The 12,064-nt window shown below is 36.5% G+C and overlaps 1 protein-coding gene across 1 annotated transcript in view; it reads left to right on the top strand.

The window, feature by feature from the left end:
- LOC107704266 (tropomodulin-2-like) overlaps positions 1-12,064 on the top strand; it is a 54,132-nt gene that overhangs the window by 7,123 nt on the left and 34,945 nt on the right. The window contains exons 2-3 of the mRNA XM_016507146.1: positions 9,863-10,032; positions 11,047-11,203. Of these exons, the coding sequence (XP_016362632.1) occupies positions 9,907-10,032; positions 11,047-11,203 (283 nt within the window). The 5' untranslated portion in view covers positions 9,863-9,906. The remainder of the gene's footprint in view (positions 1-9,862; positions 10,033-11,046; positions 11,204-12,064) is intronic.

The following is a 12,064-nucleotide window of genomic DNA, read 5'->3' as shown; positions in this document are numbered from 1 at the left end:
TGTTAAATACAAAAATATTTAAAACAGCTAGTTCATATATATTTGGATACAACAGTCTTACATCGCTATTAGGATCGCGCGTCCTGTGACAAGTTTGCCGCATTGACGCACAGAAGTTATCAGTCTAAAAGATCTGCAAAATCAGTCAATGGTGAAAATCAAAAGTAGATTTATTTTAAAGACCAACAGTTTAACACTAAATATTGGACATAAACGAACACGTTAAATATAAACGTATTTAAAACAGGTAAGTTCATATATTTGGAGTAAAGTTAAATTGAACGGATACATCAGTCATACAGCGCTCAGGACCATGCGCCCCATGATGAGCCCGACGCACCACCACAGAAACAAGAATGAGATGCGTTCTAACATAACTGTGGCATTAAACTTGGTTAGTGAGGGCTCGGTTAAAATATTGCACACATATAGGCCGTTCAGATTACTTGTTAAAGTGCAACGAAATACCTTATATCAGCAGACGATATGGGTCTGTGTTTGTGGTTGGAGACTCCTTCACTGGCTACAGGCTCCTCATTTGCTCGCGCGCGTGTGTGTCTTTGTGAAATACAGTGCTGAATTAAAAAGCTGGGCAATTTGATAATAATAGTCAAATTATAATGTGCCGCCTAATAATAGCAATAATAATAATAATTATTATTATTAATACATTAATAGGAGAATGAGCCTAATATCGTCTTGACTATCGACAAAGACATCTGCTATCGTCGATATCTCTGACTATCGTCGATACACAATACCAGAGCTCCAGACTAACATTTGAGAGCAGTGGCACCAGCGCCACTAAGTTCTACAGATGGTGGCTCCAGGATCAGATTTGGTAGCGCTGGGGGTGGTGTGCAGGAGTATTAAAATATAGATCATTTAATCATAAAATTACTATTGTTTTGCATTGATAAGTGCAGTTACTAATAATATTACATGTTCATTTCTTATTATTCTTTTGTTTATTGTTTATACAGATTTGACAGTAAAGCACTAAAAGATGCATAAGATGCATACAAAATTTACTTTTATTAACAACAGTAACAGGTGCAAAATTAAATTTTTATTTATATGTTCAAAATTAAATTTTTATATAGAAAAATTATATGTTCCACTCTTATTAAATGTACCATTATATGGAACTGACCAACTTCAGTGATTGTGTGTGATTTAGTAGCAAATTGAAGGAAAGTTTGTTTTTCAGGCACTTTGTGACTTTTCTTACTTCATACACAAAAAAGTGTGATCTGAAAAAAATCTGATTTCTGATGATTTTATAATAGTGATTAGTGATTTTATAATTTTAAAATATAGAGAAAAAGTAGAAATTAATGACTAATAAGCCAATCCTCTGCTGTCTGCTGTCGTCTACTGGTTATAATTGTGATTTTATGTATTTTTAACCACAAAGTATATTTTTGTCATCCCATTAAAAATAACAATCAAACTGGATCATTTTAGAGCTTTAAAGTGCTGGAAATAGTTGTGTGAAATGCTTGAAATTCATTGAAAAGTGCTTGAATTTCTCTCTCAAAAGGTTGTACAAACCCTGAAATGAATGATGTAATGCAGTCGACTATTTCTACCACAACACCATGGTTATAGTTGTCGTTACCACTTCCGGTTTCCTGACGTATGTCAGCGCTGTTTATAACAGAGAATTATGTGCAGAATTTGAATGATTCTAAGATCTCGCAGCAACCTTATCATTGTGCAGCGAATTCAAACGCTTCTCACTGGATCTGTGCAGTAACAGTGTCGCGAAATCAACTTTGGCTCCCGAGTAAAGCTGTTCTGAGCTCGGACAAGTTTGTTTGCATCGCGGTCTGATCTGATAAACGGTTCGTACTGCACAGCTGAAACGTAGCGCGGTTTAGTTTCGCTTTCATTTCATTTGCTGTTTGATGTTTCTCATATGCAACAGAAATGGCAGCGCTTATGAGTTGGGCAACGTGGTGGTCGCGCCAGTGCGACCGCTCACAAAAATTAGTCGCCCCGGCAGAAAAAATGGTCGCAGTCTGGAGCCCTGAATACTATCGTCTATCGGCACAACCCTAGTTTCTTTTGACCATCATATCAAGTGACACTGAAAACTTGAGTAAAAAAAAAAAACAGCTATGCCATTATAGGAATAAATTAAAGTGTGTTTAATATTCATTTTTCAAAAGTTTTTCAGTGAAATAGTTTGTCAAACTCTGAAAATATTTTACAATATTACTGTTTTTACTGTATTTTTGATTAAAGAAATGCAGTTATGATGATAATAAGAGACTTCTTTCAAAAACATAATATCTTACCGACTACAAATTTTTGAACGGTAGTGTATATCATGTTAGGCTATAATTAAAAATCTATACTAGTTCTATACTAAAAATAATCACTACTACAACTCTGCAGCAATGTATTGTAGCATCAAAGCAATGAAAATGTAAAGTGTCTATGAATGAACCAAGTAACTTTGAAAGTAATGTTCGTAAAGGTTGCATAAAAATCTTTCTGAGCTTAGCTCATTTGTAATTGATATAAAAAACAAAAACACAACTTTTTGTCATTCAGAGCTCTGGAACGTTCACTGATGTGCTTGTGTGTGTTGAGGTTGTGTGACCTTTTGCCCTGAGTCTTTTCATCCTTATTATGGATTTGTCCTGTAATGCACTTACAGCAGACAGCAGAGGAAGTAGCTAGAGATGCACCGATCGATCGGCCAGGGATCGGAATCGGCCGATTTTCCTCATGATCGGCCCGGATCGGTGATCGGTCGGTCAGTCTCACTTCTTTCCGAGTTCGAGCTGATCTGTTTTGTTACCAGCGGCACAGGCAATAACATCAGTCGCGCATTCTCACTCTCATCTCTCCGACGACCCCTTCTCTCTCACACACGTCTCATTCGCTCCGGTTAAATAGTGCTTGTATTGCGCATTATAGTCATCCCCGCAGGTTTCGCGCTTATACCAAACGTGCCCGCACCATGTCTGTCATGTTAATCAAAGAACAAAAGACAAAGAAAATCATTTCCTGGTCTTGACTGACTACGTTTTATAACTTTAATGTAAGCATTAATCTGGATTTAATTTTTACAATGAAGACTACAGAAATTAAAGTAATCAAATCTAAAATAACACTGGATGTGTTATTTACATTTGATTACTTTAATTTCTGTAGTATTTTTTACCTGAATAAAAACTTACTTAACCTGAAAAACTTAGTTTCATAGCTCATTGCATTTATTTGTGCTGTTGTTTGCAATTTTTTTTATTTGTTCTTATTTTATTACTGACTTTTTACTTGTGTTTTTTTATGAAAATAAAACTTTGCGTTGAAGAAAAGTAGATTTTTGTTTGTATATGCTGTCAATTATAGTTCTTAGAAAGAAAATCGGAATCGGCAAAAATCGGTATCGGCAGATCACACTAACAAAAAAATTGGAAATCGGAATCGGCCAAGAAAATTGCAATCGGTGCATCTCTAGAAGTAGCAGTACTGGCTTCCTCTGTATTTTGTCTGTCAGATTAAGAGGTGTTGATGAGGTTTGTCTGACGGACAGCTACAGACTCGAGAATAACTAACATAACTATTTTACATTTTCTAAAGAGAAAGAATGGTTCAAAAGTCTCAGCCTTGATGCTACCTTGTAGTGGTTGGTTGTTAGATTGTCAGAGGATCCCACCCCAGCCAGCACCTCTAAGATTATCTGGTTTGATCATAGTCCACAAGTAAAAAAAAAAAAAAAAAACCTCAGAAACCTCTCCTCCACAAGCCGCACGATTACAGGTATTGATTACTGCAGCAAAGTTTAGTATCTAGGGCTAGAGCTTTATGAGTACATTAGAAAGGACTACGTAGTTTTGATAGCTTCCCTGTATAGAACAATACGCTCTATCCATTTAAAGTGGGAAATCTCTTAAAAGGGAGTCATTTTTGTGATCCTTTGAAACATGCAAAACTCTAAAACTCTTATTTTGAGTGAATTTGTATTGTGACTTGTTCAGGAAAAGGAAAGAGGCTTGTGGTTAAGGATCTTGGCTGGTTGCAGGTTTGATCTAAGGGGCACTGGGGCAGCCCAGGATCAGAAGAGCTACTGAATTTGTTCCAGTTTTAGCACCATTTGATTTAACCCTTAAGCCACTTTAACCCCTGTTTTCTCCTAATTCAACTGTTCCTTTGTCTTCTACAGTAACACATATTGTGAGTAGGGAATCCTTCAAATCTGCTGCTAGTTCATAACTTCCTAAATACAGCTTTGGCTTGTTAAATTGGAAGTTAATGGGAACATTATGGTTCTTTACCCCATGAGGGTCTTACACACCTCACCTTAAGACTGAGAGTTAAGCTGACACAATCCTGCTGAGAAGCCCAATGGCATTTTACTGGATTTACCATGGACTTTTCTTAGTCTTAGAGAAAGTCTAATTTATTTAGCCATTAAGTACTCAAGTTAGACAGAGTTGAACATAAAGTCTCGCTGTGATTTGTTATTAAGTTTGGCTCGATATTCAGAGCGCTGCATTTAAAACTCTTCATGAAAAACACTGCTATTTTGCTGATGGATCGCTTGATTTCTCTCTTGGCCTTGGCACAAGCGCCGGTGAAAAAGAACTCCCTCCAACAGTAATACAGTATTTTATTCTCATTCAACAGTCCAATTTCACATTTACTATAAACTCTAAACATTGACTGCTGTGTTTAGTGTGATTAGTCAGTCAGAATGGCTCAAGTAAATGAGCAGTAATCGACTAAAATAAACTATAATCTTGTGCTGTGGTATTTCCCAGGGATTGTCATTACATACTTTGGCAACATCTAATTGGTCTTTAATATGCACTGTTTTTGGTTGCCTAGTTGTGGGTCAAAAATGACAGTTTGTTCATGAATTGGCAAATAAATGACATCAGCTTTTCCTGGAGTATTTTTGGTTGCTGGAATTTCCTCGTGTTTTATGGGTCTGTTGGCTGACTTGAACTGGAAGGGCTTGATTTAGGCTTCCCTGTATAAAACCGCAACCTTATAGTCACAATTCGCAACCCAAAAATCAAGACTCCTTGTAGGGATGCAACGGTATGAAAATTTCTTATCACGATTATAGTGACCAAAATTATCACGGTTATCCGTATTATCATGGTATTGTTAACAAGTTTTATATTTAAAAATCAACAAACAACAAATAAAATGACTTTTTGTTTGCATAATCACTAAAACAATAACATTACCAATGATGTTCGGATTTTAAATGACAACTTGACTGACAACAGTTTAATAGCATGTTGAAATATCTAATGTAAATGTTCAAATAAAGCTTTGAAAAAGTTTAATAAAAAGGTAAACCTCACATTTCAGCCTTTAAATAAAGAAAATATATGTCAAAATGTGAATTGATTAATAAATGATTATATGTATTTTATCTGCTCCACAAATAATTCTAGATAACTTATCTGAATTGTTTAAATGTGTAGAATCCACATAAGCTTGTTTTTCATCAACCGATCAAAATTTACAGCAGGGCATGCAAATTCGGTCCGTTTTTGGCCAGACAGAAACTGCACACAGGCTGAATGTAAATATAAGTCTCTGTAAATCCACTCGCTGACAGCAGGTGGCGCTGATGGAAAAGCTGAATTAGAGCTGTTTCCCGTAACCTCCGTGGACAAAGCAGTATTGTGATTAAGAACACTTCCTTTAGGGATTACATGGAGCGAAGATGAAAACAAAGACAGTCAGAAACTTCAGAGGTACATTCATATAATTAATTAATTCATATATTCATTTGTATAATTCCCTTAGCACTCTTTTAAAACCTCCCAGCTTTTCCGCCCTGTTTTCACACAAAACGAAACTACTCTGCGTGCTGTGCGCACGTGAGACTGTTACTTAAAACTGTGCTTTATGCTGGATAGTTTTTATTTATCGCGAGTTGTTCAAATCGTGGTAATCTAATACGGTTTTAATGGTAATTAAAAGATGAAACGGTAATACTAACCGTGGGGAATTTTATCATGATTTATCGTCCAACCGGTAATCGTTGCATCCCTAACTCCTTGTGTTCCGTCTAGCTGTTTTTGAGTATGTGAATGTGTGTGATGGACCTGACCCTAACCAGTACAGTAAACAAAGGTTTGCTAGTCAGCTAGTCCTTCATACAACACACCAATTAGTGGATTTTGAAAATATGTAGTTTTGTGCGTGTCCTGAAGCGATATACAGTACACTTCCTGCAGCGACAGTGAGAGGGTGAAGTGTTGCACTCAGGAGTATAGCAGTGATAATTATGATTCATATATTTACTGAAACACTGCAGCTTGATGAAGTAGCTGCGGAATTTGGGATTGGTGCAGTTCTGCAAGGGAGTGAAGTTCAAAGGTCAAGGTATTTCCAGATGGGAATGAGATTTTGCAAAATCAAGTTCCAGTCTGAGGTTAAAGATAATGAGGTGGGGACATCTGTCCGATATCAAACAGAGGACTCTCTCTCTCTCTCTCTCTCTGTCTCTCTCTCATTGATTAGTGGAAAAATCAGCTTGTGTTTGTAAAGTTAGTTATGTAATGTTATTCTGTGTTTGTAAGTGTTTGTACTAGAGCCCGACCGATATATCGTTTAGCCGATATGAGCCTGTCGCCGATATATCGGTATCGGCGAATATGCCGCCGATATGAATTTTTTTTTTTTTACAGAACATATAACGCAGATTAAATGCTTCTGAATGGTGTAATTAATTAGTTTGTCCAGCAGAGTGCGCTCCATTGTTTGCTACTGGACCCAGGTCAGTGTAGTGTAGAGATGCGCGGATGAGCTCAAACTTCACCCGAGTCCGCTGCTTCAAATTATCACCCACCCACCCGCACCTATATTTGATTGTCACATTACAATGATTGTAATTCTCTGTTTTGCATGATGATATGATGAATGGATGGTTAATTTTAACAGCAGATTCAGTGACGTTAGAGACTAGAGCTGATCTGTGCTTCACGGCACGCGTCTGCGGCGCATTAAAGCCTGTGTTATGGCCACCGGAGCTGATCGCGGCCACTCAATGCTGGTGTTTACCGTTCGCACCGCGGCCCAGAACTCATGCTTATCACATCGGTCACATCACATCGCGCGGTGCGACAAAATACAATATAATTCTATTGTATTTTGTCGCGCCACTCATGTCCGGTGTAGAATAGAACCCATTATGTTGTCTACACCGGATTCAGTAAACTGATGCCTCGTTCTATTTATGACGTGCTGACAGAAGTTCAAATGATTTTCAACGGTCGCTTTGACGCGTTCTGTTGCAGCGCAGACACGGTGTCAGCAGTACAGTTCAGTACAGTCAGTAACGTAGCAGATTGAAAAGTTAGTATCTTTCTGCAGTCCAATAGACGGCAGTGCGGTGGTGGCTTGAGTCTGTTGAATGGTGATTTAACGCTATGTTGTTCACCTACTTGGAGAGACTCAATGCTAAGTAAATAAACATTCATGCCTGTCTGTTAATATTAAACTGCAAAAAGACGATTTTAAATACGAATGTCCTGCATGTTCATTGGATTACCAGAAAATACATAACACAGTTTTATAATGAATATTATTCATTATTATTATTTATTCATTTTAGATGTTGACATTTGGAAAAGCTGTGCTTCCTGCATAAACCTGCCCCTGTTGGTTTGGCAGTAGCTTGCTTGCCCTACACCAGTGCTTCTCAAAGTCCGGACTCCGGTCCGGATTCCGGACCCGGAGGGAATTCAGTCCGGACCCGCCCCAATTTCGTACTTCAAGAACACTAATTATTTCCTACTTCGATAAACGCATGTTAAACTTGTAAATCATATGTTTAGTTTTTTAATGTCTTTTTTGGAGATGGAGATGAGTAATTTTTTATTTATTTATTTTTGTTATCACTTAGATTATGGCCATTTGACTTATAGCAGTGTCCAGTGTTTTCCATACATTGAGTTATTTGTGGCGGCCCGTCACAAAATCAAAACTGACCGCCACAAATAGATTTTCCAAAAGGATTCTACTTCGTTGAATAAACTGAGCACTGCACATTTCAAAATTAAAATGCAGCGCGGGTGTTTTTATATGAATGTATAATTGAAAAGAACCGACCGTCTTCAGAAAAGCTTTGATGTCATTTTCATTTCGTCTTTCCTAGCGTTTTGTATTTGATTAAAGCCGTTACCGGGGAAACTGCTATATCTCCACTCCAACAGCGCCTCCTGCTGGCAGAGAATTCATTTGCATTTGCAAGTCTGTGGGAAACGCTGGTGTCTGTCAGCAAACATAAACAAAAAGCATGCTTCAGATCTGTTTTGAGAAGGTGCTTTGAGCCATGTATTATTACTATGAACTAGGCTACTACTACTACTATTACCATCTTGTGCCCTGCAATAATCATTTACTCAAACTCGCTTTTATGAGATAAAGAAGAAGAAAAAAAATCGGCCAAACATATCGGCCAAAAAAAATCAGCATCATATATCGGCTGCCCTGATTTCTAAATATCGGCATAAATCCAGAGAAAAACCCTTTTCGGTCGACCTCTATTGCTGACACTTAAATTTATTGTTTTGCCACTTTTGCACTTTATTTAAAAAAAAATATATTATGTTTATTTGTTATGCATGTTATGTATGTTTATTAAAAACAAGTTTTGTAATAACCAATTGTTCCGGTCCGGACCTTTGACACTGATGAAAATTCAGATTTGGACCTTTGAATGTAGACTTTGAGAACCCCTGCCCTACATACTAGCCAATGGCGATTCAATTGCCATGTTGTCCGTAGAGGGTTGCCTTGTTTAATTTCTTAATTCAAGTTATATATATTTTGTTCTATTTGTGTTATTCAAGTTATTTATAATAAGTGAAGTGAAGTTTACTGTTAAGTGCACTGATGTCAGACTCACTTTGAATAATAAAGTTTATTGTTAAATTTGAGTTATTGCAAAAAATGTGTTTATGTATATATATATTATGTTTATGTAGGCTATATACTGTATTCTATATACAGTACCAGTCAAACGTTTGGACACATGAATGGGAAGTGTGTGCAAACTTTTGACTATACTTTACTATAGTATAGCCTACTACACATAAAAAATATCGGCCGATATATCGGCATAGGTGTTTTTCTTTACTCCCTAATATCGGTATCGGCATAGGCCCCCAAAAAACCCATATCGTTCGGGCTCTAGTTTGTACTTGCTATTATTAGATATAGAGAAAATTTGCATTTTCATTTAGCCCTGTCGTTTTTTTTTTACGCATTGGTCTGAACAGAACAGGACTGTATGTACGATCACGTCCAAGTTTAGCCCCATGCTGTGGTCACACTAGTCTTTGAGCACGAAACATTTTTACGGAAACATAAAAATATTCTTCTCCGCTTTACTGCATCACTGCTGTCCTACAGATTTATGTCTGGTTTTATAGACTAGGCTTAAGCCTAGTTCCAGACTAAAATACATGTTTTAGCTGTCTTAACTGAAAGCAACTTGAATCTTAAAATATGTCAGTGCGATTGATTTGTATCAAGATGCACACCAGTAGTGATTTTTCTTTCTAAACTAACCTAATTTTCGTGCCGAACATTTGTGATGGTGTGAACAGGCCTTTATTCTAATGGCAGGTCACTCTTCCATTTTTATTAAATTAATATTTCATATGTGAATCAATAATATAATGTATTATAGGTTTTGCATTGTTGCATTCTAAAATCTGTCAAAACATTTTTTGAAACTTTTTTGTAACACAGGTACTGAAGTTTGCTACTGACAAGTTTTGTACATATATGCGTCACATTAGTGTATGTATTTTTGACCAAAATTACCTTTTCACATTTACCTAAGACACTGAATGAAGTTTTCTGTGTGCAGGCACTTAAACTGGACTGCAGTCTCTCTGACGGACGGTGTGAATCATGGCTCTTCCGTTTAAGAAAGATCTGGAGAAGTATAAGGAGATTGATGAGGATGAGATTCTGAACAAGCTGTCAGAGGATGAGCTCAAGCAATTGGAGATTGCTCTAGAAGAGATAGACCCTGAGGTGAGAAATTGTAAACTCAGTTTACTCACATGATGGAGATTTACCAGATCACACTGCTAGATCGAAGGGATCAGTTAATAATGGGTTTGTTCACCCAAAAATTAAAAATCTGTATGACTGACTTACTTCTGTGGAACAAAAAAGAAAAAAAAATTGAAGAATGCTGGTAACAGTTTTGGTGACTATTGACTTAGATTGTGTAGACAGGCTAAGAATTTTACCTATTTTTAATTTGACTATACCTTTAAGCGCATGCAAATTAAAAGTGTGGAAAATCAGTCCTAAATATGGTTGTTAAAATGTGGAAAATTTCGGAAATATTCCAGAAATTTTGGAAACTTTCCAGGATTTTTTTTTTATATTCCAGGGATTTTTGGAAAGTTTCCGGAAATTTACCTAAAATTTTCCACCCCTTTGCAACCCTAGTCCTAAATATAGAAAATTAATAATTTGTAATTAATAATAAGTTTTATGTATTGCGAAAAGGCTTACAAAAACCAGACGCAAACAATCACCATGTCATTCCTGGTAATTCACTGATAGCCAAGTGATGATGTAATTCACAATGCTGTTATTGTGATGATGGGTGTGGTCGTATATAATTTTGAACTGCACCGATAAAGTGTTGGTAAAGTAAAATCACTTGTTTTGTTGAACTGTTGAAAATGACCATTTCCAAATCTGCCTTGAGGAGGTTCTGGTAAGACCTCTCATAAACAACTCTGTGTCTGTTTGTTTATGAGTAAACAGAGCTCAAGTTTGCTCCCAAACACAAGAGCTTCCTCTTAAGCAAAAATATCTCAGCTGCTTTTCCTATTAAGCAACAATTTAGAAAACAACACAATTTTGACATTTAGTGTACAGGTTCACATCATTACCAAACAAATGCAAATAATAGTTATTATTTACTTAAAAATTAAGCAATGGATTTTGTGTAACTTGGCATGAAATTTGTGAGATATAAAAGTTCCATAGTATAACTGGTACCACATCTGTTCTGAATCCATTTTCCAGAATGCTTTGCTGCCAGCCGGCCTCAGGCAGAAGGACCAGACCACAAAAGCAGACACAGGTTCTTTTAACCGCGAAAAACTGCTGCAGTATCTGGAGAAGGAGGCTATGGACTATAAAGACAGAGAAGATTGCGTCCCCTTCTCCGGAGAGAAGAAAGGTACAAGGATGATATTTTTGATATCCCTCTGATATTTGATACTGCAGTAAACATTAACAGAAACACCACTAAAAAAAATCTCATCTCTCATTCTGATGGGATTGGATGTAGTGGTGCAACGGATCACAAAACTCACGGTTCGGATCATATTACGGATTTTGAGTCACGGATCAGATCATTTTTCGGATCAGCAAAATAAAATAATTTGTGAAAGCCTACTTTAAGTAATTAAATACCACAGCAAAAACTACTAGCTTAACTAATAAAGTTAGTAATAAAACAAGAACAATTACACAAATTAGAAGCATAGATGAATACAACAAAACAGTTACAAATAAAGTCAGTAACAGTAGCATTCAGGTGCAGAAATGTAATAATTAAGTGTAAAATACAATAGTGCTCACTGCTAGGCATGTCGCAATAATCAATATATCGACTTATCGTGCAATATATGTACATGACCTCAATACTTTTTGGTGACGCAATATACCGTCCATTATATTTACTTAAAAATTAATGTCACCATGTTTTTTGCATTCCACTTGCGCCAGTGTCTTTTGCAGCTCATGAGACGCTCGTTCAAATTTAAAAAATGCTTCTACAAACAAAGTTTCATCTGCAGATATGATCTTGTTTAGGGATCTGTGCCTTTGTGCATACGGACATCTGACTGCTAAGTAGTGATTGTGTTTTTCAGCAATAGTGTGCACCCTTAATTTACAGAGAAAAGAAGGTCAGGGAAAATCTGTAAATGGAAAAACCTCCATACAAGTTCTTAGTGCATTTTTCTTTTTTTCTACTTGTTACTTTGCACTTTTTGTTAGAAAATGTTTATTTACTATTTATTCAGGTTTTTTAAGG

The sequence above is a fragment of the Sinocyclocheilus anshuiensis genome, unplaced genomic scaffold (assembly GCF_001515605.1).
Source record: "Sinocyclocheilus anshuiensis isolate Anshui unplaced genomic scaffold, SAMN03320099.WGS_v1.1 scaffold863, whole genome shotgun sequence".
In the NCBI taxonomy this organism is placed as follows: domain Eukaryota; kingdom Metazoa; phylum Chordata; class Actinopteri; order Cypriniformes; family Cyprinidae; genus Sinocyclocheilus; species Sinocyclocheilus anshuiensis.
Note: the sequence above shows the minus strand (reverse complement) of the source record. Positions and strands in the feature narration are given on the sequence as shown.